The sequence below is a fragment of the Theropithecus gelada genome, chromosome 3 (assembly GCF_003255815.1).
Source record: "Theropithecus gelada isolate Dixy chromosome 3, Tgel_1.0, whole genome shotgun sequence".
NCBI classification, from domain to species: Eukaryota; Metazoa; Chordata; class Mammalia; order Primates; family Cercopithecidae; genus Theropithecus; species Theropithecus gelada.
Window position 1 is genome coordinate 3,817,253 of NC_037670.1, and position 27,209 is coordinate 3,844,461.

General features: G+C 43.5%; 1 protein-coding gene across 1 annotated transcript in view; it reads right to left on the reverse strand.

The window, feature by feature from the left end:
* GALNT17 (polypeptide N-acetylgalactosaminyltransferase 17) overlaps window positions 1-27,209 on the reverse strand; it is a 596,132-nt gene that overhangs the window by 305,674 nt on the left and 263,249 nt on the right. Inside the window, exon 3 of the mRNA XM_025379068.1 lies at window positions 24,783-24,949. Coding sequence (XP_025234853.1) covers window positions 24,783-24,949 — 167 coding nt within the window. The remainder of the gene's footprint in view (window positions 1-24,782; window positions 24,950-27,209) is intronic.

The window sequence follows — 27,209 nt, forward strand, 5'->3', positions numbered from 1 at the left end:
CTCCAGCCTGGGCTACAGAGCGAGACTCCGTCTCAAAAAAAAAAAAAAAAAAAAAAAAAAAACTAGCTGGGCATCGTGGCAGGCACCTGTAATCCCAGCCAGTCAGTGGGGCTGAGGCAAGAGAATCACATGAACCTGGTGGTGCGGAAGTTACAGTGAACTGAGATTGTGCCACTGTACTCAAGCCTGGGCACGAGACTCTGATGGCCATGAGAGGGTGACAGTTCCAGGAAATGCAGGGAAGAAGACTTAGAACCACACTTTGTGGAACACATGTAGTTAGGAGACAGGAAGAAGGGCTAGTGAGCAATCATGGCTCACTGCAGCCTCCACCTCCCAGGCTCAAGCAATCCTCCTGCCTCAGCCTCCTGAGCAGCTAGAACTAGGGGCATGCACCACCATGCCCAGCTAATTTCTTTTATTTTGTAGAGGGCTGGATAGAGAATGTAGAAGGAAGAAGGGCTGGAGAAGCCATGCTCAAGGCAGTACAGATGGGCCTCCAAGGAGGAACTGCAGTTCTCAAATCCGAGAGCCCAAGAGCATCATCTGGAGGTGTTGAAAACCGAGTCCAACACTTTACAGGATAATGCTCCTATGACGCCAGTTCCGAAGCATTATCCTGTAAAGTGTTTGGCAGAGTTTCTGGAAGAAAGATATGTGCATTCATTTTATAAATATTTAAAGGAGTCTCTGTGGGTGAGAAGGACAGAGTCCCTGTCCTCAAAAAGCTACTCAACCTCCTGGGTCAGGAAAGTCAAATGCATTAGAGAAAATGAGAGCTGAGAATGGCCCGTTGATCTAGACAAACAGGAGGCCCCCGATGGTACCAGTGAGAAAAAAAGAAATCCCTCCAGATTCAGCTGTCTCCTGCAGGGACAGGGTCAGCACAGAGAGAACTGGATGAGGACATCTCAAGAAGGGCTTCTAGAAAGCCTGGCTCTGGTGGAACACATTTGAGACCACCTAAGAGCATTAGGGTGTTGAGATTTGAAAATGGAGAGAAACTGAAGTTGAGATGGGGTGCAAGAGCCCAAATTCACCTTAAAGAGAATGAGTCTATAAATTAACCAAGTAAAACCAGGTCCCCAGGCCCCCATGGAAGCACACAAATCCCCAACCTGACACTGGTTAGAAAGTCACCCCCTTAGCCAGGCATGGAGGCTCATTCCTATAATCCCAGCACTTTGGGAGGCCTAGGCAAACAGGTCACTTGAACTCAGGAGTTCGAGGCCAGCCTAGCCACATGGTGCGACCCTATCTCTACTAAAAATACAAAAATTAGCCAGGCGTGGTGGCACATGTCTGTAATCCCAGTTACTCGAGAGGCTGGGGTAGAAGAATCGCTTGAACCCAGGAGGCGGGGGTTGCAGTGGGCTGAGATTGTGCCATTGCACTCCAGTCTGGGCGACAGAGAGAGACTCTCTCAAAAAAGGAAAAAAAAGAAAGTCACGCCCTCACCTAAGATCCTTTATCATCCTTAACAGATTAAACCATTTTAGGATGTTATAAAAACACTAAGAAAAACATCTTACTTTCTCTTTTTCCTCACGAACACACTCAGAGAAGAAAACAGAAACTCATTTCTGCAAAAATAAATGTTTACCTTCTGCAAAAATAAATGCAGAAACTCATTTTGACAAAAATAAATGTTATAAAATCCAATAAAAAATTGGCCAAGTGCCATTTGGGAACCCTTGTGTTTTTTAAGATTTTGATAAACAGCATTTGAGGAGGTTGAGGGGGAGAAGTGAACACTGCCTGTGATCGGGAAGGACTGGAGAGGGAGGTATGCACACCTGCTCCTTAACAATAAAACAAACACATGTCATCCAGGCTTATGGAGCATAAATTGACAAAAATAAAGTTATGAAACAGTAAGAACTAAAGCAAAGAACATTACAGAATTCTGTCTCAATCCTGCACTTTCAGTGATATGACAGAATAAACTATTGGCACCATCCCTGGTCTCAGAGCCCTGCTCAGGAGCAAGTATTGACCTAGTAGACTTGAAATTGCCCCTATACACTTCATAAAATTAATCAGGAGGCCGGGTGCAATGGCTCACACCTGTAATCCCAGCACCTTGGGAGGCCGAGGTGGATGGATCACCTGAGGTCAGGAGTTCAAGACTAGCCTGGCCAACATGGTGAAACCCTGTCTCTACTAAAAACACAAAAATTAGCCTGGCTTGGTGGCACACGCCTGCAATCTCAGCTATCCAGGAGCCTGAGGTGGGAGAATCGCTTGAACCTGGGAGGTGGAGGTTGCCGTGAGCCAAGATCATGCCATTGCACTATAGCCTGGGCAATAGAGTGAGACTCTGTCTCAAAAAAAAAAAAAAAAAAAAAATCAGGAAAGAAGGGAGGGGGAAATTAAAATAAACCAAGCATGCAGCACATTCAGCATTAATCATTAGTCTCTGACCTGTTTCGTCATAGTTTCTTGGTGCCTGCTGTACTAGAATGACTAGGACAATAGACCCTGTTACAAGATTACAGTCCTCCTTAACTGCTCTATTGATAACTTGAACATTATAAAACATTAAGTTTTCCCTTTGAGATAGTCTTTCATGTCATCCATACCAATGAAACTGTTGACATTAGCTGGTCTGAAGGACCCCACAAGAAGCTGCCTCACCAAATAATGCAGTTTCCACATCTTGATAATTTCATCCCCTTTACCCTGATCAATGAATGACCTTGATTCTCCAGCCTCTCACTTTCCATGATCCCCTTCAAAGCCCCAGCCCAGAAATCCTCAGGGAGGTGGATTTGAGGATCTCTTCCTGTCTCCTCACTTGGCTACCCTATGATCATGAAACTCTTTCTCTGTTGCAAACCCTGCTGTCTCAGCGTAATTGGTCTGTTACTGCACAGTGGACATATGAACCTGGTGGTCCTAAAACAGACTCAGCTCCACCTGCTTCCAGAACCAATTCAAAAGTCTCAGTGCTTGGGATTTTTTATGTGTGCTTGGGAAGTGGCCACCCAGTCCAGGACTGGGCCAAGTCTGCACATCCACAATGGTAGGCAACCTGACCTCTCAACCCTCACACAGTTATTAAGCCTTGATGATGAGACTTACTGAATATTTCAATTGCCCTTCAAAGTATGGAGATTCGGGATAATCCATCTAAGTTTAGATGAGGGAGTGTTCCTCTACCTTCAATCTGCATCGGAATCACCAGTAAGTCTGAGGTGGCCCAAGAACTTGTATTTCTTACAAGCTTCAAATGGGAAGCTGCTGCACCAGCTGGTCTGCTAAGTGCCTATTGGGTGGCTCTGGCTTAGCATTTACCCCCCTGCCTAACTCAATCTGGGATGAATTAGACCCTGAATGTGGGCCAGAGCTTACCCCAACTGAGTTGACATTCCAGAATCCCAGTGTTGCCCTGTTCATCTCCACTTTCCCCACTGCCTAGGACCTACTTGTCCTGCCTCATCTAAAAGATTGAACCCTCTGGAAGTGACCTTGGCCTACATGGTGAGGGTTGGCCATGCCATTTCCAAAACTGGAATCTTTATATATATATATATATATTTTTTAAATGTGTGTGTGTATATGTGTGTGTGTTTATATATATGTATGTGTATATATGTATATATGCATATATATACACACACACACAGTATATATATAAAATACATATAAATAAGTAAATAAATAAATATATACATACATACACACACATATACGGAGACAGAGACAGGGTCTGGCCTTGTTGCCCAGGCTGGAGTGAAGTGGTGCAATCATGGCTCACTACAGCCTCGACCTCCCGAGCTCAAGCGATCCTCCTGCCTCACCCTCCTGAGTACCTGGAACTACCAGCACACACCACCATGCCCAGCTAATTTATTTTATTTTGTATAGATGAGGTCTCACTATGTTACCCAGGCTGGTTTCAAACTCCTGGCCTCAAGCAATCTCCCCACTTTGGCCTCCCAAAGCTCTGGAATTATGGGTGTGAGCCACCAAGCTTGGCTCCAAAACTGGGATTCTGATGGCTGGCCACCTCTGCATGGGGCAATCTCACAATTGGGTCAGTCCCTGGACAAGGATCCCATATGGTCCTGCCTTCTGCTTTCACTCCCTGTTCCTACTACCACTGCTACTAATGCCACAATTCTATCAACACTCCTTCTGACACCATCAACCCCCATTGCCACCACTGCCACGTTTATCACCAACACCTCTCCCTGCCAGCAGCTGCTGAGGTTTGGGCACGCTGCTCACTGTGAATCCATGGGTTGTGCCAGCTGGGGACGAGAAAATAGCACATATGGCACATTCCAATTAAGAAACAAAATAGAATGGAAATGCCTGCCAGTATTCCCAGAGTGAGAAGCACTGGGGACCTTATGAAAATGCAGGTTCCTTGGCCGGGCGTGGTGGCTCACGCCTGTAATCCCAGCACTTTGGGAGGCCGAGGCGGGTGGATCACGAGGTCAGGAGATCGAGACCATCCTGGCTAACACGGTGAAACCCCGTCTCTACTAAAAATGCAAAAAATTAGCCGGGCGAGGCGGCGGGCACCTGTAGTCCCAGCTACTCGGGAGGCTGAGGCAGGAGAATGGCGTGAACCCGGGAGGCGGAGCTTGCAGTGAGCCGAGATCGCGCCACTGCACTCCAGCCTGGGCGACTAAGCGAGACTCTGTCTCAAAAAAAAAAAGAGAAAAAGAAAATGCAGGTTCCAAGGCTCCTTTCTCGGTATCCCTAATTCAGCGGGCCTTAGTGGAACTGGCCAGCACCCCCAGGTCATTCTCATGCAAACCCCAAACATCTCAAAAGCACTGGTTCACTTTTTTCATTGTTTTTACCATGTTTAAAATGTTTTGACCTTTTTACAATATACAATTCACTGGCATTAAGCACATTCACAATGTTGTGCAACTATCACCACTATCTATAACTTTTTCATCACCCCAAACATAAACCCCATACCTATTGAGCAGCTGCTCCCCATCTCCCCTTTCCCAACCCCTGGTGACCACTAACATGCTTTCTGTCCCTATAAATTTGCCTAATACACATAGTTCATGAAAATGGAGTTGTAAAATATGTGGTCTTTTATGTCTGTTAGTTTTGAAAGTGCAGAAGAAGTGATTTTATGTTGTGTGTAATTTTGTTTTGTTTTGTTTTGAAAGAGGGTCTCATTCTGTCACTCACGCTGGAATGCAGTGGCCGGATCATAGCTCACTGCAGCTTCCAACTCCTGGGCTCAAGTGATTCTCCTGCCTCAGCTTCCCGGGTAGCTGGGACTACAAGGATGCACCACCATGTCTGGCGAATTTTGTTATTTATTTTTTGAAGGGACAGGGTTTTATCATGTTGCTGAGGCTGGTCTTGAACTCTGGGCTCAAGTGATGCTTCTGCCTTGGCGTCCCAAAGTGCTGGGATTACAGGCATGAGCCACCATGCCCAGCCTTAGTGTGTGAATTTAAAATCCTTGACCTTGCCGAAAGTCTGATTCATATTCTGTGGCCGTGGGGTCCTTCCAACCCCCATGTTGGTAACTGGTGGACTGGAGGCTTGCCCCTAAAACCCAGTCTGGTCAGCTGGTCTGTCCCTCCCCTGGGTTCCTCCTAGGCCACCTTCTCCCTGGGCACATCTCTGCTCCTAGCTTGTTCAATGGGTTTCCAAGGCTACCTCTGTCTGGAAGCATCTGGTGAGACACTTAGATAAGACTCCTCATCCTGATGGGACTTGAGTTCCTGAGCTCTTCCAGACTGGATGTGGAGAGAATCCAGCCCCTGCGTGGTGTCCACACCCTGGGCCCTCCCAGATGCCAGCCTTTCTCTCCACCCCGATGGAAACGTCCAGCTCTCTGTGCGTAGGGACTTATGACAGAGATCACAGTGAAAAAAATGGTCTTCAACACAGAGTTTAGCATAGACGTTAGTCAGGACACTTGACATTTCTGCATCATCTCTTTTTTTTCCTTTTTTCTGAGAGATTTCAATATTTTATATATGTAAGCATTAACTTCGATACCCTAGACAGAACACAAAACACAGACTGAAAACACTTGGGTATTAGCTACTTGGGAAGCTGAGGTGGGAGCCCAGCTTGAGGCAGAGGTTGCAGTGAGCGGCGATTGTACCACTGCACTCCAGCCTGGGTGACAGAGTAAGATGCCATCTCAAAAAAAAGAAAAAAAGAAAAAAACCTGGAAATGCAGGTGTGCCTGGGAATAAATTTATGCCTGAAATAACCAATCAGCTAAATGTATAAAAGCAGCCATACAATAACGAATCAGCTAAATGTATAAAAGCAGCCATACAAAGACCATTTCAAAATATTTTTAAAATATTATTAGAAAAGGTTTTAAAGTTTTATCTTTAAAAATGAACAAAAGGGCCGGGCGCGGTGGCTCAAGCCTGTAATCCCAGCACTTTGGGAGGCCGAGACGGGTGGATCACGAGGTCAGGAGATCGAGACCATCCTGGCTGACACGGTGAAACCCCGTCTCTACTAAAAAAATACAAAAAACTAGCCGGGCGAGGTGGCGGGCGCCTGTAGTCCCAGCTACTCGGGAGGCTGAGGCAGGAGAATGGCGTGAACCCGGGAGGCGGAGCTTGCAGTGAGCTGAGATCCGGCCACTGCACTCCAGCCTGGGCGACAGAGCGAGACCCCGTCTGAAAAAAAAAAAAAAAAAAGAACAAAAGATGGTGGAGCAGGGAGAAACTAGGTTGCATATCCCGCTTATGCAGCATAGGGGTTTCTTATCTGTCCAATGGAGATAGCAAATCCCAGAAATGAACCTGGGTTTTGTGGGACCTGAAATTTATACAATTTGGGGCATTCTCTTTGAGAAACATTTTAAAAGCTTACTTTTGTAAGCTTTCCAAAAATGCATGACATGTAAACACACAGCAAGGGGTCATCAGATGACCTCGAAGGGCACCCGTGCAAGGGAGGGGCCCGATGTGTAAACTTTGTTAGTTTCTCACTGAGAATACTAACTGGGGAGGCAGATTTCACCAACGCCAGAGTTCCTTTTCTGCTGACAATCACTATTTTTCAAACATTTCAAATACTATGCTTGTCTGTATCTATAATGAAATATTTATATCCCCAAATTGCTAACCAAGCTGACTAAAAATGTCAGCTAATCAGGAAACACTCCAGAACACTAGTCAGCCAAATTAGATCTCCTCTGGTAATTGAACCAGTGAATGGGCTGTCTTGGAAACTTGTAACATTCCACAACATTTGTCTTCATACTTACTGAGTCCTTATTAGGAGCCACAAGCTGTTGGCCTACAGCAACTCCTTCATACCTCTTAAAGACTCTGTGAGGTAAGGGCATGATCAACCCCACTTTACAGATGAGAAAACGGGAAGCACAGAGAGCATGCTACGCTCTGAATGTCTGTGTTCCCTCAAAATTCATACATTAAATGCCAATCAATGCCTCCATGGGGTGGTATTAAGAGGGCAAGTGTTTGGGAGGTGATTAGGTCACGAGGACTCTATCCTCATGAACGGGTTGAGTGTTCTTACAAAAGGGGCCCCAGGGAGCTGGTTCACCACTTACTACACATGGAAACACACAGACATCTATGAGGAGTAGGCCCTCACCAGACACTGACTTTGGACTTCCCAGGCCCCTGAATTGTGAGCAATAAATTTCATTGTTTATAAATTACCAAGTCTAAGGCATTTCTTTTTAACTTCGTTATTTTTGATTTTTATGGATACATAATAGTTAAGGTATTATTTCTTTATTTTACTTTTTCTTTTTTTTTTTTTTAGAAAAATAGTCTCCCTCTGTCAGCCCGGCTACAGTACAACAGAATGATCATAGCTCTCACTGTGGCTTCCAACCCATGGACTCAAACGATCCTTCTGCCTCAGCCCCCCAAGTAGCTGGGACTGCAGGCATGCACCATGATGCCTAATTTTTATTTTATTTTATTTTATTTTAGTAGACATGGGGTTTTATTATGTTGCTCAGGCTGGTCTCAAACTCCTGGCTTCAAGTGATCTTCTAACCTCAGCATCCCAAAGTGCTGGGATTATAAGCATGAGCCATAATACCCAGCCTAAGGTACCTCTTACAACATTTCCCAAATGGACTAAGACAGAGGGCCAGCAACTTTCCCAAGGTCACACCACTTGTAAGTGACATGCCTACACGCATCACCACTCTACCTCTGATTCCTGTGAATGTGATGTTGTGAAATCTGAAATTGTTTGTCTGCTAATACAAAGCTTCTGTGGCCTGGCCTGGGCTTGTCCTGAGAGTTGGCTCCCTCTAGTAGCTTGGAAGCACCCACACCTCTGATTATAGACTAATTATCAGTGTATACAGCCTTATTCCACTGCACAGGGTTGCATGAGGACCAAATGCGAGTGCAAAGCACCAGTATGATGATCCCATTTTCTTCTGAATCTGCAGCCATCAGCACCAGTTTCAGAGAGGGAAGATAAAGGATTAGGGCTGTAACCATGAGTGGAAAGTTGGCCAGGCTGCAGGATGGGAGCAGCAGGCTCTGGACTTGAGGCAGGCGCCTACTTTTTCTAGGCTGCCTTCTGCTCACTGTGGTCGATACTCCACAGAGAAGAGACCTAAGGGCTGATTAAGAGGTTTCAAAAGACTGGGCAGCCAGGGAACCTTTTGGGCTTCCAACTCTTCTGAACAATACAGTGAAGCTCTGAAGAAGCCTGAGGGATACAGGAGCCACATATCTGGTAGATATACACACACCCCACCCCAGCTTTGCCACTATGGCATGGGCCCATCTGTCTCTGAAATCCTGGGCTTGAAGAATAGCCATGGTGAGGAAGCAAGCATGTAAAACGGCAGGATGAAATAACCCAGGAGGTGGCTGCACTGCATATTTTATTCTCTGAGCATCTCTCAGCTTTGCAGACTTAAATAATGCACTTGCTGACTATGGGCTGGAGCAAAAATGAGGCAAGAATGAGAAACTTCAGGAAGAATGAGAGAGATTAAACAGGGAAGCTTTTGCTATGTATGAAAGCATTTTGAGGGCGATTCCATAGTGAGATCAAAGCAAGGACAAAAGAAAGCAAAAGACGAAAAGAAAAGCAAAGAGATGTGAGGTGCAAAACACCAAAGTGTTAAACTAAATATATCACACTGAGTTGTGCATTCATGAGAGGCACTTTGTAAAGGAAAGCCATCTCAGCTTCCAATTCCTTTGTTAAGAAATTCCTCTCTACCGCTTCTTCCATTTACATTTTACCTTTTCGAAAATAAATATGAGTAGCCCAAACCTACAAGGAAACATCATAGTACGCATAGGCTATAAGCTATCTAGGTGAGAGCTCCAAGTTGTCTCCCCCATTTAAAAGAGCATTCCCCTATCTTACCCCACCAAAGGCATTTGAAAGTCTGGCATTTGCAGATGATTCTAATAATAACACATGAATTTCAGCAATCAAATTTGTCTACAGGCTGGGGTGTGTTTTTTTTTATGTTCTTATTTACGGTGATACTGATTCCAAATGCTCTGAAGCTGGCAAATCTCTTCCTTGAAATAGCAAAAATCACAGTCATTAAAGAGAGAGCAAAACAGAACACAAGCAATGTGAAGCCCTGGGGAGAACAGGGTCACACCTTGGTGCTCGGTCACCTCTTCCTCAAGTTTTCTTTAAATGCGTTTGGCAGCCAGGAATGGAATAACTGAAGCGAGGCATCCCGCCACTTCACCCTTCTCTAGCATTTTGGGGTGCTCCATATTCAGGACCCTGAAGTTTCCAAGATCAAAGGCAGTGTGAATCTTATGTGCAAACGAAATGCTCATGCCTGCTTATAGGAATTGTCCATGTTAAGTTATCAATGTATCATACGAATATTCTATCAATAACAGCTCTTACTAGCATCCAAAAGGGCTGCAGAGCCTAACATGTTTCTTCTAGCTAGCGGAGACTATCGAGCTTATATATAACATCAGAGCAGATGTGGACTGGAATGGCATTGTAGAACATTCCGGCTGAACAGCAGCTCTGCTAATACCAAACTACCTGACATTCCCACACTTCTCAACCATCTGGGCTAAAGGGCCAATGTACCAAAGCCAATTTCTTAGTTGTGACAGTATTCTGGAGTTTTGCAAGACGTTACCACTGGGAGGAACTAAGCGAAGGCTACATGGAATTTCCTGTTCATCTTTGCAACTTTCTGTGAACCTATAATTAGTTTGAACTAAAAAGGGTTTCGTTGTTGTTCTTCTTGTTTTTAAAAGCCAGTTAGTGGTTGAAGCTTTAGCTGGGGTTCTCACACTATCGCTTGTGTAAAGATACATACTCTCCTCATTCTTTCCTCCCTGGGGCCTAAAAAACACAAAGAGAAATGTAAATGCACAACCTAGTTAGGATTACAGACCCACACAGCAAATGCTGTCACACTGCTATGATCTGGTTGGGGGCAAAAACAAGTATTATTCCTGATTAGGAAGACTCTTTACAGGCAGGGGGGAAGGCAGGTGATGTTCAAATAAAGAGAGCCTGGCCAAGCATGGAGCTGTGTGATAACAAGTTGTCTCTCGGCTATTTCACTCAGAGCCTCAGCAACACAGGAAGAATGTTATCTCTTGGAAACACAAGACTTCTCCCATCTCTGCAATTATAAACCAAGAAGAAAAGCAAACAATGCCAGTGTGACTTCTTCTCCAAAATTCCTTTTGGAAGTGCAGAGGGTATAACCTTCCACTCCAAAAAGTTTTCAGCTGTCTTGCTTTCAACCTTTGAATACAACCAACCAAGACAAGATGTTGATCAGATATGCCTGTCGTACAGGGAAGTATTAGTGACAAGATGTACAACCGTCCAAATCATCAAGAAACTCAAATGATGGTGATAGGAGATAGGCAATTTCTGACGCCTAAACCAATATAACTATAGCATTCAAGCCAAAATATGTACAACGTGAAATCCTAAAGCTTCTAGAACAATGCCAGAAGAAGTGGAAAAAAAAAAATCTCTGCACATGTGCAACTGAAATTAACCTATTTAACAAGTACTGTAATTTAGCTGTGGGCTAGACCCTGGGATTACAGCACAGAGCAAGCTATCGGTCTCACCATCAAGTGTCTTACCACTTAAGAGATAGGCAGATAAATGAAGGCAATTCAGTATGGTTTCCCAGTGTGGATGACATGCAAGTTGAATACTGATGAAAGAACTGGAGCTAGCAAATCAAATAATGTCATAAGCACACTCAACAGTACCCTTTATGACACTGTTAGGACTTGCACTATGTGCCTTGCAAGTATTACCTCTAAACCTCACAGTGAAAACCCTGCATGAAAGCTACTATTACCCTAACTTAAACAAGGTCAGAAAAGTTAAGTGCCTTGGCCAAGACCACATAGCTAAAGTTTGAGCCGGGATTCATTCCTCTCTTTCCTCCCCATGCTACTGATTTAAACAGCAGTCCTCATCCATTTTGGCACCAGGAACCACTTTGGTGGAAGATCATTTTTCCATGGACAGAGCAGATGGATGGTTTCAGGATGATTCAAGTGCATTACATTTATTGTGCACTTTACTTCTATTATTATTACATTGTAATATATAATGAAATAATTCTACAACTCATGATCATGTAGAATCAGTGGGAGCACTGAGCTTGTTTTCCTACAATTAGATGATCCCATCTGGGGGTGCTGGAACACAGTGACAGGTCATAAGGCATTAGATTCGCATAAGAAGCATGCAACCTAGATTCCTCATATGTGCAGTTTACAATAGGGTTCACACTTCTATAAGAATTTAATGCCACTGCTGATCTGACAGTGGGGGAGCTCAGGTGGTAACGCGAGCAATGGGGAGTGGCTGTAAATACAGATGAAGCTTTGCTCCCTTACCAGCCTCTCACCTCCTGCTGGGCGGCCTAGTCCCTAACAGGCCATGGACCAGTTTATGGCCCGAGGGTTGGGAACGGCTGCTTTACAACAAAGAAGGTAACAAGGTAAGTTAAAAAAGTAAAATATTAATAAGACATATAAGAGTATTGAGGGCCAGGCGTGGTGGCTCACGACTGTAATCCCAGCACTTTGGGAGGCCAAGGTGGGTGGATCATCTGAGGTCAGGAGTTCAAGACCAGCCCGGCCAACATGGTGAATCACCATCTGTACTAAAACTATTAAAATTAGCCAGGTATGGTGGTGGGCACCTGAATCCCAGTTACTCGGGAGGCTGAGGCAGGAGAATCGCTTGCACCTGGGAGGTGGAGACTGCAGTGAGGCGAGATCGCACCACTGCGCTCCAGCTAAGGCAAGAGAGCAAGAAACTGTCTCAGGAAAAAAAAAAAAAAAAGAAAAAAAAAACAAAAAGAGTATTAAGGCCATTAATTGTAAAAACAAAGAAGCTTCTCATAGTAGTTTAAGGAAAACTTGACGGCTAAGGTTACAACTCACCTGTTTTAAAGGCACAGTAAATTTCCATAGGATGTTGGAACTTGGCAAATCCAAAAAGTGAAGTCCATCCCCTTCCCAAACCTGTGATTCTTAATTCTTAGCATATCCCATTCTTAATGAGAAGCACGAATACTCATCTTGTCACCTAAGCAGGGACCCTGGGGATCCTCTTTGACTCCTGCCTCCTCCTTATAATTGGTTATATGTGATTCAGCTTCAGTGTTTCCAAATATTAAATAATTCAGCAGATAAAAACAGTGAATTTCAGATCACTGGTTAAAGGACTTACTATTAAATTGAGATAACTGTATTTTGGGACAGAGTCTCTATGTTAAAAATTCTTACACCTTATATAAAAATATTTCTTCTGTCTGGAATTTATTTTGGAAAGAAACATTTACCCATCAAAATGGTTGTCAATATTTGTATAGCCTAAGCATAATGAATCACATTCTTAAGACTTTGGTATCAAAAAGAAAAGACTGATGGATTTGACTATATAATGTAAAATTTATACTTGCCAAAAAAGACTACGAATGAATTAAAGTGAGAAGCACAAGTTGAGAGAAATGCTTGCAAAGTGATGTAAAAAAGGTTTGTTTAATATATAAAAAGTTCTTGATACACACCATGGAATACTACGGAGCCATAAAAAGAATGAGTTCATGTCTTGCAAGGACACAGATGAAGCTGGAAACCATCATTCTCAGCAAAGTAACACAGTAACAGAAAACCAAACACCGCATGCTCTCACTCATAAGGGAGAGTTGAACAATGAGAACACATGGACACAGAGAGGGGAGCATTACACACTGGGGCCTGTCAGGGGGTGGGGGACAAGGGGAGGGAGAGCATTAGGACAAATACCTAATGCATGCAGGGCTTGAAACCTAGATGACGGGTTGATGGGTGCAGCAAACCACCATGGCACATGTATACCTGTGTAACAAACCTGCACGTTCTGCACATGTATCCCAGAACTTAAAGTAAAATAAAATAAAAAGTGCTTGTAAATCAATAAGACAAAGATAAATACTCCAATAAAAAAGGGATAAAGGAGTCATCAATAGGCAAATCTCTAAAAAACATATAGTTAAACATATGAAAAAGTATTCATCATCAATACTATTTTTTAAAATGCAGATTTAAAAATGTAATGCCATTTCCCCTGCATCAGAACAAGATGACCAAGATAAATAAGATTCAGTGTTGGTAAGAATACAGTGAAAAAAAGTCTTTCATACACTCTTCATGTGATAGTATCGCATACCTGGAAGACAGTTTATCAATTTATATTAAACATTCTCAAAGATGAACTTTCAGAATAAGATGATGAATTTAACTCATGAATCAGAGACCACTACTCAAAATTCACTAAAAAACTACAGTAAAAGGATTTCTAAAATAAACAAACAACAACAACAAAAACCATAACCTTCCAAAGCCAGAAGAAATGCAAGACAAGACAACAGCCATGAAATCGAGGAAGCCTGAATGCAGATTCAGAAGGTTAACCAAGTGACTGATGTATAACAGATGATCCCAAGCCAACAATGCCCAAAACTAAGAAACCAACTCGATATATACCAGAGGACACTCAAGAGGCAATGGAACCGGCAGCTCCAGGTGCCTTTGGAACTGGGGGTAAAAATGGACAGACCAAAATAAGGAAGACCAGCACAAAGGTTATTTGAAAAGAAACTGATCACTAAATTCCCACTCCCACCTGTTTTTTTTTTTTGAGATGGAATCTCACTCTGTCACCCAGGCTGGAGTGCAGTGGTGCAGTCTCAGCTCACTGCAACCTCCACCTCCCGGGCTCAAGCAATTCTGCTGTCTCAGCCTCCTGAGTAACTGGGATTATGGGTGTGCACCACCACAGAGCTTTTTTTTTTTTTTTGTATTTTTAGTGTAGACGGGGTTTCATCATGTTGGCCAGGCTGGTCTCAAATGCCTGATCTCAAGTGATCCTCCCACCTCAGCCTCCCAAAGTGCTGGGATTACAGGCTTGAGCCACCACGTCTAGCCACCACTCCCACTTCTTGTTTCAGCCCACACAAATCACTCCACTGTCAAATCAAGTACGTCCAACTCACGTACGCAATGTCTGATCAGCTTTTTAAAAATTGTGATACAATGGACATAACCAGAAATTTACTATTTTAATCATTTTAAGTATACAGTTCAGTGACATTAGGTACATACACATTATTGTGCAGACATAATCTATTTCCACAACTTTTTTCATCTTCTCAAACATATCCCATACTCTTAAGCAATAACTCCTCATTCCCCCTCCACCCAGCTCCTGGCTGTCTAATCACTATTTAAGAGATAATCACAAACAGAAAAGACTCACCAGATACTTAAGGAAAGCCTCCAACATGGAAGATAGAAACTAAACATCAATGAGAAAAATGTAAGTTGTAGAGATAGACTATGCAGGGAGAAAAACTTAAAACAAAAAATATTATTAACATCCTCCAGGGATAAGAAAACATATTGCTTCCAATAAAAAAGGACAATATGTTATAAAAGGAGCTTTCAGAGAATAAAAATGATCACTTGGAAGTAAAACTATGATAGCAGAAATATAAAAAATGGATAGAAGGGCAGAATAAAAAAACTGAAGTGAGAATAAAGAAAACAGAACAAAAATATCAGATAGAGAAAGATACCAGAGAAAAATAAGAAAATTAGAGCTTCAATTATTAGAGGCCTCAAACTAGAATAATAAAAGATGCTGAAAGAGAGAACAGAAAAAATGAGGAGGAATTATCAATTAAAAGTCCAAGAAATTTCCAAAGATAGATAGACAATAGATTTCAGATCGAAGCCACTAAACGCCCCATCCAATCAGTGCAAACTGACCCATATCAAGACTCATCATTGTAAAATTTAAAACTATGGTGACAAGATAAAGATTCTACAGGCTTCCAGAAAGGAAAAAAGAACATGCAAAAGATCAGGAATCAGAATGCCTTTGGTTCTTCCAAAACAGTAACAACAACAACAACAAAGAAAGATAGACAATAATGAAGTAAAACCATCAAAATTCTGAAAGAAGGTAACATCTAACTCAATGACACCATCATTCACCTAGAAGATGAGGCTAAAGCCATCTTTAGAGGCATGAGTGAGCTCGAAAGATTTTCTCTTCCTTGCAGTCTCTTAAGAAGCTTCCAGTTGTCGTGTTTCACCAAAAAAAGGAACATAAACCAAGAGAAAAGTACAGGAGACAGCACAGAAGAGGGTCAGAGAATCTGGAAGAAGACGGTAAAGGGAGATCCAAGATAACAACACACAGTCACAGAGGCCGACCCCCATAACAGGGCAGTGTGACTTCAGACAGATGCATTGAGAGTTGTCATTTCTAACACTGCTCCTGCAAACGTACCTCATTTTAAGCTGAGGATGGATTGCCTGAATGAGTATAGCACCCATTCTTATCTATAATTGGATGTTCCGACTACAGGCTTTCCGCCTGCTGCCTGGATCAGCGGAAGACATTCATTGTATCATATCTCATATTTCTCAAGACATGTTCTGCTTTGACCTGCTCCTGAGGACAGGCAGTAGGTCTTGATAAGATCAGAAGCAGAAAATACAGAGAAGCCCATTCCATCTGTCCAGATTTTTGCCTTAAGTCCAGTACCTGGTCTACACAATAGCCCACTATGGCAAGTCCCATGTTTCCGGAGCTCACTCATGACTTAGCTGTCTTCTCCAGAAGAGGCTTTTGTAAATCCTTAGGAAGGTACATGGGTGAATGTTCTCATACTTGACATGGTAGGAGAAGAGATATTTATTAATAAATACATTTTGAGGAGGTAATTAAGCAAGAAAAATAAATAGAAAATATTCAGATGGAAAGTAAGAAGTAAAATTATCATTATTTGAAGATAACATGATATTCTATATAGAAAGCTCTATAAAATCTACAAAAAAACCTAATGGAGCTAATAATAAAGTTCAGCAAAGTTAAAGGATACAAGATGAACATACAAAAATAAGTTGTATTTCTATACAATAACAATAAACAACCCAAAAAGAAATTAAGAAAACAATTCAATTTATAATAGTATTAAAAAGAATAAAACATTAAGGAATAAATTTAATCAAGGAAGTGTAAAATGTGTTTACTGAAAACTAAAAAACATTGTTGAAAGAGATTAGAGGCCTAAATAAATAGAAAGACGTCTATGTTCATGGATTGGAAGCATTAATATTATCAAGATGACAATACTCTCCAAATTGATTTACACATATAATACAATCCCTAAAAAAATTCTGACATCTATTTCTCAGAGAAATGTTCAAGCTGGTCTTAAAATTAAATGTAAATGCAAGGGACCCAGAATAGACACAACAATCTTGAAAAAAGAACAAGGTGGAAGGTCTCACACTTCCCACTTTTGCTCATGGGATAACTATATATGTAAAAAATAAAAATAGAAAGAATTTGGATCCCTACCTCAAACCATATCCAAAAATGAGCTCACAATGGATATAAACCTATATGGAAGTGCTAGGCCTATAAAACGCTTAGAAGAAAACAAAGGTTCAAATCTTTGTGACTTTGAATTAGGCAACAGTTTCTTAGATATGACACCAAAAGCTCCAACACCCAAAGGAAAAAAAGATAAACTGAACTTTCTAAAATTAAAAACTTTTGTGCATCCAAGGACATTATCAAGAATGTGAAAAGACAACCAACAGAATGGTAGAAAATATCTGCAAGTATATTTGCAAAAAATAGTTGCAGGATATTTGATAAAGATGAGTATTCAGAATAGATAAAGAATAATTAATTACAAGTCAATAACTTTACAAGTCAAATAATCAATTTTAAAATGAGCAAAGTACTTGAATAGATGTTTCTCCAAAGAAGATAGACTAATGAAAAATAAGCACATGAAAAGATGCTCAAAATAATTAGTCATTAGGGAAACGCAAATCAAAACTACAAGATACCACCTTATACCCACTAGATTGACCATAATTTAAAAAAAGTAAAAAGTGTTGTCAAGGATGTGGAGAAATTGGAACCCTCATATATTAATGGTGATCATGTAAAATGGTGCAGCTCATGTGAAAAACAGTCTGGCTGTGGAAAACAATTTGACAGTTTCTCAAAAAGTTAACCACAGAATTATCTCATAACCCAGCAATTCTACTCCTAGATATGTACCCAAGAAAACTGAAAACATGTCCAAATAAAAATGTATACATGAATGTTCATAGCCCTATTATTCTTAATAGACCCAAAGTAGAAACAACCCAAATGTCCATCAACTGATAAACTGATAAACAGATAAAAAGAATGTGCTACATCTATACTCAAATATTATTCAGTCATAAAAAGAACAAAGTACTTATATATGCTGCAACATGGTTGAACCTTGAAAACATTATGCTCAGTGAAAGAAGCCAGCAAAAAGGGCCACATGTTGTAGATTTCATTTATTATCAAATGTCCAGAATAGGCAAATTTATGATAACAGAAAATACATTAATATTTGGCAAGGAATAGAGTAAGGGTAGAATTGTGACAGGCTACTCCCAGGTTCAGGGTTTATTTTGCAGGTGATGACAATGTTCTGGAATTAGGTAGTGGTGATAGATGCAAATCATTTGAATATACTGAAAATCGCTGAACTGTATACTTTATTTTTTGTTTTTTGTTTTTTTTTTTTTGAGACAGAATCTTGCTGTGATGCCCAGACTCGAGTGCAATGGTGTAATCTCAGCTCAGTGCAACCTCCGCCTCCCAGGTTCAAGCAATTCCCCTGCCCCAGACTCCAGAGTAGCTCGGACTACAGGCGCGCGCCACCACACCCGACTAATTTTTGTATTTTTAGTAGAGACGGGGTTTCACCATATTAGCCAGGCTGGTCTCGAACTCCTGACCTCAAGTGATCCACCAGCCTTGGCCTCCCAAAGTGCTGGGATTACAGGTGTGAGTCACAGTGCCTGGTCTATTTTATTTTTATAGTATATTTGATGGTGTATGAATTACATCTCAATCAGAAGTGAGGAAAAATAAAGAATGGCTATGCATGAACCAGTGATGGAGTGTGTCAAATATTATGACTGTGATACCTCTGTGCACCCGAATTCCTCCATCCCAGTCACCCAAACAAAGATCAAGGCAAACACTGCAAGTTCATCATTGGACTAATGGAGCTACGAAGACCCAGGGTAGCCATCTGGGAGACAGAGGCCTTATAGGTTTGAAGCTCAGGGAAGAGGATAAATCGTTCTGGGCTTCAGCGGTAGATCCCATTGGACAATTCCAATGGGAAACTGTCAGAACATACACAATGGAGGAGACTGCCCAGTGTGTCCTGATGCTGAGAATCACGAGTAATCCCAGCTTAAGAAGGGAGAGGGCCGAGTGATATGGTTTGTCCCCTCCACATCTCATGTTGAAATGTGATCCCTAATATTGAAGGTGGGGCCTGGTGGGTCATGGCAGTGGATCCCTCCTCAAAGTCTTGGTGCCATTCTTATGGGATTCAATGAGTTCTCACTCTTAGTTCCCATGAAATCGGATTGTTAAAAAGAGCCTGGCACCTCCTCCCCTCTCTCTCTCTCCACTTGTCGCTCATCATGTGACCTCACCAACTCCCCTTCCTCTTCAACTATGCGTGGAAGCTCCTGAAACCCTCACCAGAAGCAGATGCTGGCATCACGCTTCTTGTACAGTCTACAGAACCATGAGTGAAATAAATTACTTTCCGTTATAAATTACCTAGCCGTAAGTATTCTTTGTAGAAAGACAAATGGACTAAGAAACCAAGGAAGAGAAGAACAGCTGCAAAAAGAAGTTTAGGGAGAATCAGCAGAGAGTAATGTCGGGGCACCAGAAGGAGTGATACACGATCAAGGAAGCTGCTTGACAATATCAGATGGTGCCAAAAGATCTGGGCAGCAAAATGCCCACTGGACTTGGTAAGCAGTGATTTCTGGCAAATGTTGCCTGAGTGATTTCAGCTGGATGTACAGAGTACAAAGAATTGCATCTTACTTGGGCTTAACATAGGGCAATGTCAATATTCAAACTGAGTGAAACAAATGACTTAAAATAAAAACAAAATTCCCTGACAAAGGAAAATCTGCAGTCTCATCTTGTCTGCTTCTCCAGAGTGCCCTGGCTTTGTACACCCATTCCCTGAGCACATCTTGACCACAGCTTAGTGAATCTTAGAGAATAGATCAATCTGCCCTCATTAAAATGATGTTTGCAGAGCTTTTTTAATAAAAAAAAAAAAAAAAGGGCACAGATTATGCTTTACCCTTCAGGGGGAAAAAGCAGAACATTAACTTGTTTATACTATTGATCTTAACTATGCAAAATGTGCATTAAAGAGGGTAAGGGCATGGGCGAATGAGCAGTTGCCTCTGGTTAGTCTCTTCAGTATTTATTTTTTTCCAATTATATTTGCTTTTTGATACATTCGAATTTTCCAACAAAGAGCATGCATTTCTTTTAAGATCAGAAAACAAAACTGTGAGGCTGGGAGAAAAAACGTTTTAATCAAATGTGAACTAGCAAGCAGGAACAACAATATTAATGTAAGAAGAACTAAATCCAGGGCAAAAAAAAAAAAAACAGGGTATGCTTCTAAGATAAAGAGAGCATTACATAATGGTAGCAACCATCGCTATTAATGAAGCCATGCAGATACAAATCTGTAGTTGCCAAGAAACTGACAACAAGATACCAGAAAACAAATATTAGGAACACAGGAAGGAAAAGTCATTATAAGAGGAGATTTTAAAACACCATTGTCAAAAAGACTTAAAAAAAATAAACTCATAGCCTACCAGAATACACAAAATTGATGTCTGGCAGGAATTCAATTCCATGATTACAGTGCGTGGGGGTCTTTTTAAATAGATGCAGAACATTTACAAAACTTGATAATACCAGTTACAAAGAACATTGTAATAAAATGAAAAATATTAGATTCCTCTTCTAGTTCAAGAGAAGAGATTTCTGGCCTGGGGAAAAAACATAGAGAACAGAACCAGGAACTGAAAAGAGGGAGATCATGTTAATATCATCAACTCCTGGTCCCCTGGGTATTTGGGAGAGGAGGAAGATGATGAATGGATATTGATTTATGGTCTGGCTGAACCAAATACCTCTTCCTCCTATTTTCTTACTCACTAAACATCTTCATGTAGACCTGAAATGTGAACCATTAAAATGGGACTCAGACAGGGCTCAAGGCATGGTTGCTTAACCCAGTGGTTCTCAAAGTGTGTTCCCCACACAAGGTACATCAGCATCAAATAGGAGCTTATAAGAAATGCAAATTTTCAGCCCTACCCCAAGCCTCCTGAAGTAGAACTTCCTCCAGGGTGGAGTCCCAGGGGGTTCTTACACTAAAACATTTGATGTTAGAGGTGTATAAATACCCCAGCTTCCTCACCCTTGGAGCAAGTTAACTCTGAGGTCTGAGTTTACACGGGCTCTTGGAATTTCCCCAGTGAAATTAAGCTGTGACCCACAGTACCAATCTTTTGGGGATGCTTTCTCTACCTATTCATACTTCCCCAGTACCCTACTGGTGCTCTCTTCACCTCCCAAATAAACTACTTGCACTCTTGATGTGAATAAACCCATCTACTTGCAGATGTTTATTTCAGGGTCTGCTTCTGGGGGAACCCAAATGAAGATACCTACTAGTATGGTTTGAATATTTGTCCTCTCTTAATCTCATGTTAAAATGTGACCCCCAATGTTGGAGGTGAGGCCTGGTGGGAGATGTTTGGGTCATGGGGGTGCATCCCTCATTTATGGCTCAGTGCCTCCTTCATGGTAATGAGTAAGTTCTCAGGGAATCTGGGACCTCCCTCCCACTCTCTTGTTCCCTCTCTCACCATGTGACACTCACTTGCTCCCCTTCCCTTCTGCCATGACTGAAAGTTTCTGAGGCTTCACCGGAAGGCAAGCAGATGCCAAGCAGATGCTGGTGCCATGGTTCTTGTACATTCTGCAGAACTGTGAGACAAATAAAACCTCCTTTTTAAATAAATCACCCAAGGCCAGGCATGATGACTCACACCTATAATCCCAGCACATTGGGAGGTTGAGGCAGGACGATCATTTGAGCCCTGGAGTTTGAGACTAGCCTAAGCAACATGCCAAAACCCCATCTCCACAAATTTTTATATATATAAAAATTAGCCAGGCGTGATGGCACATGCCTGTGGTCCCAGCCTCTTAGGAGGCTGAGACAGGAGGATCACCTGAGCCCAGGAGGTGGAGGCTGCAACAAGCTGTGATCGCACCACTGCACTACAGCCTGGGTGACAGAGTGAGACCCTGTCTCAAAATCAATCAATCAATCAATCAATCTGTCAATCAATCAATCACTTGCCTCAGGAATTCCTTTGTAGCAACACAAAATAGACTAATACACCTACTGAACCCAGTAAGTGTCTAACCCTGTACTGGAGATCCTTGCAGTCAAGGAGCTGCAGTTATGGCTGAGATTGCCTTAACCTTCCCTTCTTCCTCCTGGACTGGGCTCTACCTAGATTTCCTCAGGAGAGGGTGTACCACTGGCAATGAGTCTTCACCCCAATCCAGCCCGATCTGCAGTTCATGCTCCTCTCTGGGTGTTCTAGCCCTGGGCTATCTCTAGTCATTTTGCCACTAGCTCACACCTGCCCTTTTCTTAGCCCTACCTGGCTTCGTCATGCACGCCCTTGTTGAAAGACTTAATGAGTTTCAACCACCAGTCAGGCCCTGGGAAACAACATCTCACCTATTTCAGAGAGTCCACTGTGCAGACACACTTCAAGCTAATAAGTGTGACAGCTAGTAGCAAGGTGCTGAGATAGCACAGAACCAGGGCCTCATTATCCTAAAGGTGTATAAATACCCCAGCTCCCTTGCACTTGGAGCAAGTTAACTCTGAGGTCTGGGTTTACACTGGCTCCTGGATTTTCCCCAGTGGGATTAAGCTCTGTCACCCACAGTACCAATCTTTTTAGGATGCCTTCCTTTCACAATCTTACTTCCCCACTCAGAGGTTAGAAGAGGCTTCTCTGAGGAAGTGCTTTGCTGGAGACAGCTGGGGAAATATAGACGGAGTCCCTGCAGGGGTGCATGGAAGGACTGCTGGAGCAAGATGTCTGTGGTAGGTGCAGAGAAATGTCACAGAGCAGACAGCCATGGGCATGTCAAGCAAAGAGAATTTGCTGCACGACTTAGAGGCTTCCAGGAACTGAAAGAGCCTCCTTCTCACAAGGAGACAATCATTCTCAGGTTTAGAAGAATCTATAGATAACTAATGGCCAAAGGTAAGGAAATAAAACTAGGGATGTGAAAAATCCACCAAATGACCCAACTCTGTAAGCCAGAGATCCCAGAGAAGGCATACCACTGGGCCCAGGTGCATCCAAGCCCTTCAGAAGAGTGGGCCGGTTCAGAAGGGCCAGGGACATCAGCATCCAGGCTGATTAAATAGGAGAGGCTCATTCCTGTGCTCCTCAAGATAATCCAGTTTTAAACAGGACCCATGGCATTGCCTCCTCCTCACCATCTTCCAGATGCCGGAGCAGCTTGCAGGGTAATCCCTCTCCTACCCAGCACGATGAAAGGAAGGGGTTTAGCCTACCCCTAATCCTGTAGTTGCTCAGAAGATAAGCTTTCTTGGCCTTCAGGCACTCACTCTAGCTGGCCTTCTTTTATCCCATGAGCTTGTGGGGGTCGCTCCCAGCAGTGAGCACACTGAATTTTGCAGGTTGGGATCCAACACAAAGGCACCATTAGCAACACCCACCCCCACTGCCCTGGATGCCATGCCTTTGTCCAACTATTAAATATCTCCAAGGACCTCCCAGGAGTTTTGTTATTGACATGCAATATTTTCCTGTTGTACAGTTTCCATTGAGCCATCACTCCTATTAGCGCTGAATTCCAGAAGATGAGCAAACACCACTCATTTCTACGTAAGACCATTTTGGGCACGGTGGCCCAGAGGAGAATTCCAATGTAGACAAACAGTTCCTAACACAGGATGGAATTTTTTATTTTGCTTTTTGGAGAAGGACGACAAAGATGGGGCGTGGGGTGGGGAGTGGAGGAGGAATTCAGCTCTTCCCTGTCATCTACTTTAGGTAACGAGAAGAGGGAAGTTCATCTAGATCCATGGCCAGTCAATGAGTCTAATGAGCCCTAGAGCAGCGGTCCTCAACCTTTTTGGCACCAGCGAGCGGCTTTGTGGAAAACAATTTTTCCATGGAACATGTGGGTCAGGGGAGATGGTTTCAGGATGAAATTGTTCCACCTCAGATCATCAGACATTAGATTCTCATAAAAAGATTGCAACCAGCCAGGCGCAGTGGCTCATGCCTGTAATCCCAGCACTTTGGGAGGCTAAGCAGGGCAGATCACCTGAGGTCAGGAGTTCGAGACCAGCCTGACCAACACAGCAAAACCCTGTCTCTACTAAAAATACAAAAATTAGCCAGGCATGGTGGTGTATGCCTGTAGTTCCAGCTACTCGGGAGGCTAAGGCAGGAAAATCGCTTGAACCCGAGAGGTGAAGGTTACAGTGAGCCGAGATCGTACCACTGCACTCCAGCCTGAGTGATGGAGCAAGACTCCATCTCAAAAAAAAAAAAAAAGGTGGGGAGGGGGTACAACCTAGATCACTTGCTTGTGCAGTTCACGATAGGGTTCATGCTCCTATGAGAAGCTAATGCCGCTGCTGATCTGACAGGAGGTGGAGCCCAGGCAGTAATTCCAGCAATGGGGAGTGGCTGTAAATACAGATGAAGCTTCCCTTGCTCTCCTGCCACTCAGGAAGGAGCCCAGATCCTAACAGGCCACAGACTGCTACTGGTTCATGGCCCTGGGGTTGGGGACCCCTGCTCTAGAGGACTCAAGGAATAACAGACCAGGGTATGCCTAGATATCTTCCTCTAAAAAAATCTCGGGCCGGGCACGGTGGCACACACCTGTAATCCCAGCACTCTGGGAGGCTGAGGTGAGCGGATCACCTGAGTTCAGGAGTTCGAGACTAGCCTGGCCAACATGGTGAAACCCCATCTCTACTAAAAATACAAAAATTAGCCAGGCGTGGTGCCAAGTGCCTGTAATCCCAGCTACTCGGGAGGCTGAGGCAGGAGAATCGCTTGAACCCAGGAGGTGGAGGTTGCAGTGAGCCGAGATTGTACCACTGCACTCCAGCCTGGGCGACAGAGAGAGATTCCATCTCAAAAAAAAAAAAAAGAAAAAAAAAAAATCTCCCATTCCCCAGATACGCTCCAGGGACCAGGAGACACAGATGCTCGGGCTCACGCTGGAATGAAAGTGGCATTTCCCCCTGCTGTCATCATGTCCTGTGCACAGGTCAGCCACCCCTGTACCTTCGTCGCTGTTGTCATCCACCAGAATGATTTCCTTCAGCAGGTGTGTGGGTGTGTGATTGACAGCACTGTGCACTGACCGCAGGATCACCGACAGGGCCTCATTCACGAAGATGAATATGATGGATATCTGGGGCAGGTCCTTGGAGTACTTGAGCTCCTTACACCTGGGGAAGGAGAGATCGGAAACGCACAGTCAGAGGAAGGATAAAAGCTCAGGTGCTGCAGCTGGACATAGTGTAAGATTTCAGCTGAATCCTCATCCACTCATCCCAAGGTGTGAATCACTGGTTCCCTTAGGCTTCTCCTTGGCTAAGAACTGAGAATAAACCCTAAGGAAGAGAGCACTAACAGATGCAGCCCCACTTCCCCCAAATTCACCACCCTACAGGCAGTGAGTTAGAATGTTAGCTCTGTGATAACCAGAACCTCTAGTGGGTTCAGTAGATGTCTGCATTTGGGTTCCCCCAGAAACAGAGCCTGAAACAAAGGTTTGAGTGCAAGTAGTTTATTTTGGAGATGAAGAGAGCATCACTAAGGGAGTTCCAGGCATCAGTCCCAGGCATATGTCTACCTGCATCTACCTGTGCCACCTACCTATGCCCTGAGCTTCAGGGCACACCTGCATGACTTCTGACTCCAGCCCCTCCATTTCTTGTCTGAAACCTTCTTTGCTGATGCCTAAGCGATTACTCCACCCCTTAAATCTCTCAACTAAAGACGACTGGGGACAAGGTGCAGTGACTCACACCTGTAATTTCAGCATTAGGAGGCTGACGCAGGAGCATCGCTTGAGGCCAGGAGTTTAAGACCAGCCTGGGCAACATAGCAAGATTCTGTACCTACAAAAAATTTTAAAATTAGCCAGGTGCAGTGGTGCATGGCTGTATTCTCAGCTACTTGGGAGGCTGAGGTGGGAGGATCACTTGAGCCCAGGGGGGTCAAGGCTGCCATGAGCTATGATCCTGACACTGTACTCCAGCCTGGGTAACATAATGAGACCCTGTTTCTAAATAACAACAACCAAAAGAACACCAGGAATTGATGTATTAGATTGGTGCAAAAGTAACTGCGGGCTTTGCCATTACTTTTAATGGCCGCAATTACGTTTACACCAACCTAATACAAACACCCCAGCTCCCTCAGCCCTAGATCGGGTTAAATGTAAATTCCCACAGCAGGATTAAGTCCCCATCACCCACAGGAGCAATCTTCATAACACACCCTTTGGAGAGGGGGTGCCTTTCCCTCCCAGTCTTACTTCCCACTCCCCTAGTGATGCTTTCTTCACCTCCAAAATAAACCACTTGCACTCAAACCTTTGTTTCAGGCTCTGTTTCTGGGGGAACCCAAAAGAAGGCATCTACTGAACCCACTAAGTGCTTGGTATTATATTATACTAGAGGTTCCTGCTATCATGGAGTTAACATTCTGGGAGAGGAAATAAAACACCCATGCCAATAATCATAGTAAAGGAACAGGACTCCACACTGGAGGAGTGTGCAACCTAAGGCACACCAGCTCTTCTTTGGGAAGTCCTAGAACCTCCCCGGAGACAGGAGACAGGACAACCTGCTGACATCCCTTCCTCACAATACCCAGCAGCCCTCACATGCCCGAGCGCAGAGATTAAAGGGAAGAATTCCTCTCATCCAGTCTGGACTCCAGAGCACAGAGTTTAGGCCCTCTCCATGGCTCCAGGTGATGTAAGAGACGATTTAGTACCTGGGGAACGTGCTCTGCTTTTCTCAGTCACAGGTGCTCCGAGAGTCAGTCCAGGCAGCACCGATGACTTTAATTTTATGCTTACGCCTAAGCCACATTGGAAACAGCAAAGAGAAACACAGTAGAATGGAGTGCCGAGGTACCTGCACTTTAATGCATCCTTCTTCTCCTTATGGGAGATTGCACAATATATAGCACAACGGAATAGGGAGCAGAACAAAGAAAACAGATGAAGCCACGGAGTGAGAGAGGAGCGGAGCTGAAGAGAGAGCAAGAAATACGGCTGTTTCTTATGCTGAGCAGCTTGGGCTGTGTCGGGCTGTATTAATCATGTAGGCAATTTTCAGAAGAAAATAAAGTTTTGTTACAGTATGTGTTTGTGTCTCCTGGAGGAGATTGTCCAGGGATGCATTGATCAAGCAGCCTCATTTTTCCACACTGCTGTAAATCTACTTCGGGGGCTGCCAGGGAGATTACAGCGATCATTGACGGGCTGGCGGGCAGTTGGCAGGAATCATCTCATTGACTGTGTGGTGGTCCGCGAGACAAGGGCACTCCAGAGGGTCCCTCGGAACTCCCTCGGCCAGACGGCAGCAGCCATCCCATCCCTGGTAGTGTGGCAGCTGTCCCACCTCGGCTCATTCTCACCCGCTGTACACGTGTGTGTGTTACTGGAAAGTGGTCCTGATTCAGACCCCAAGA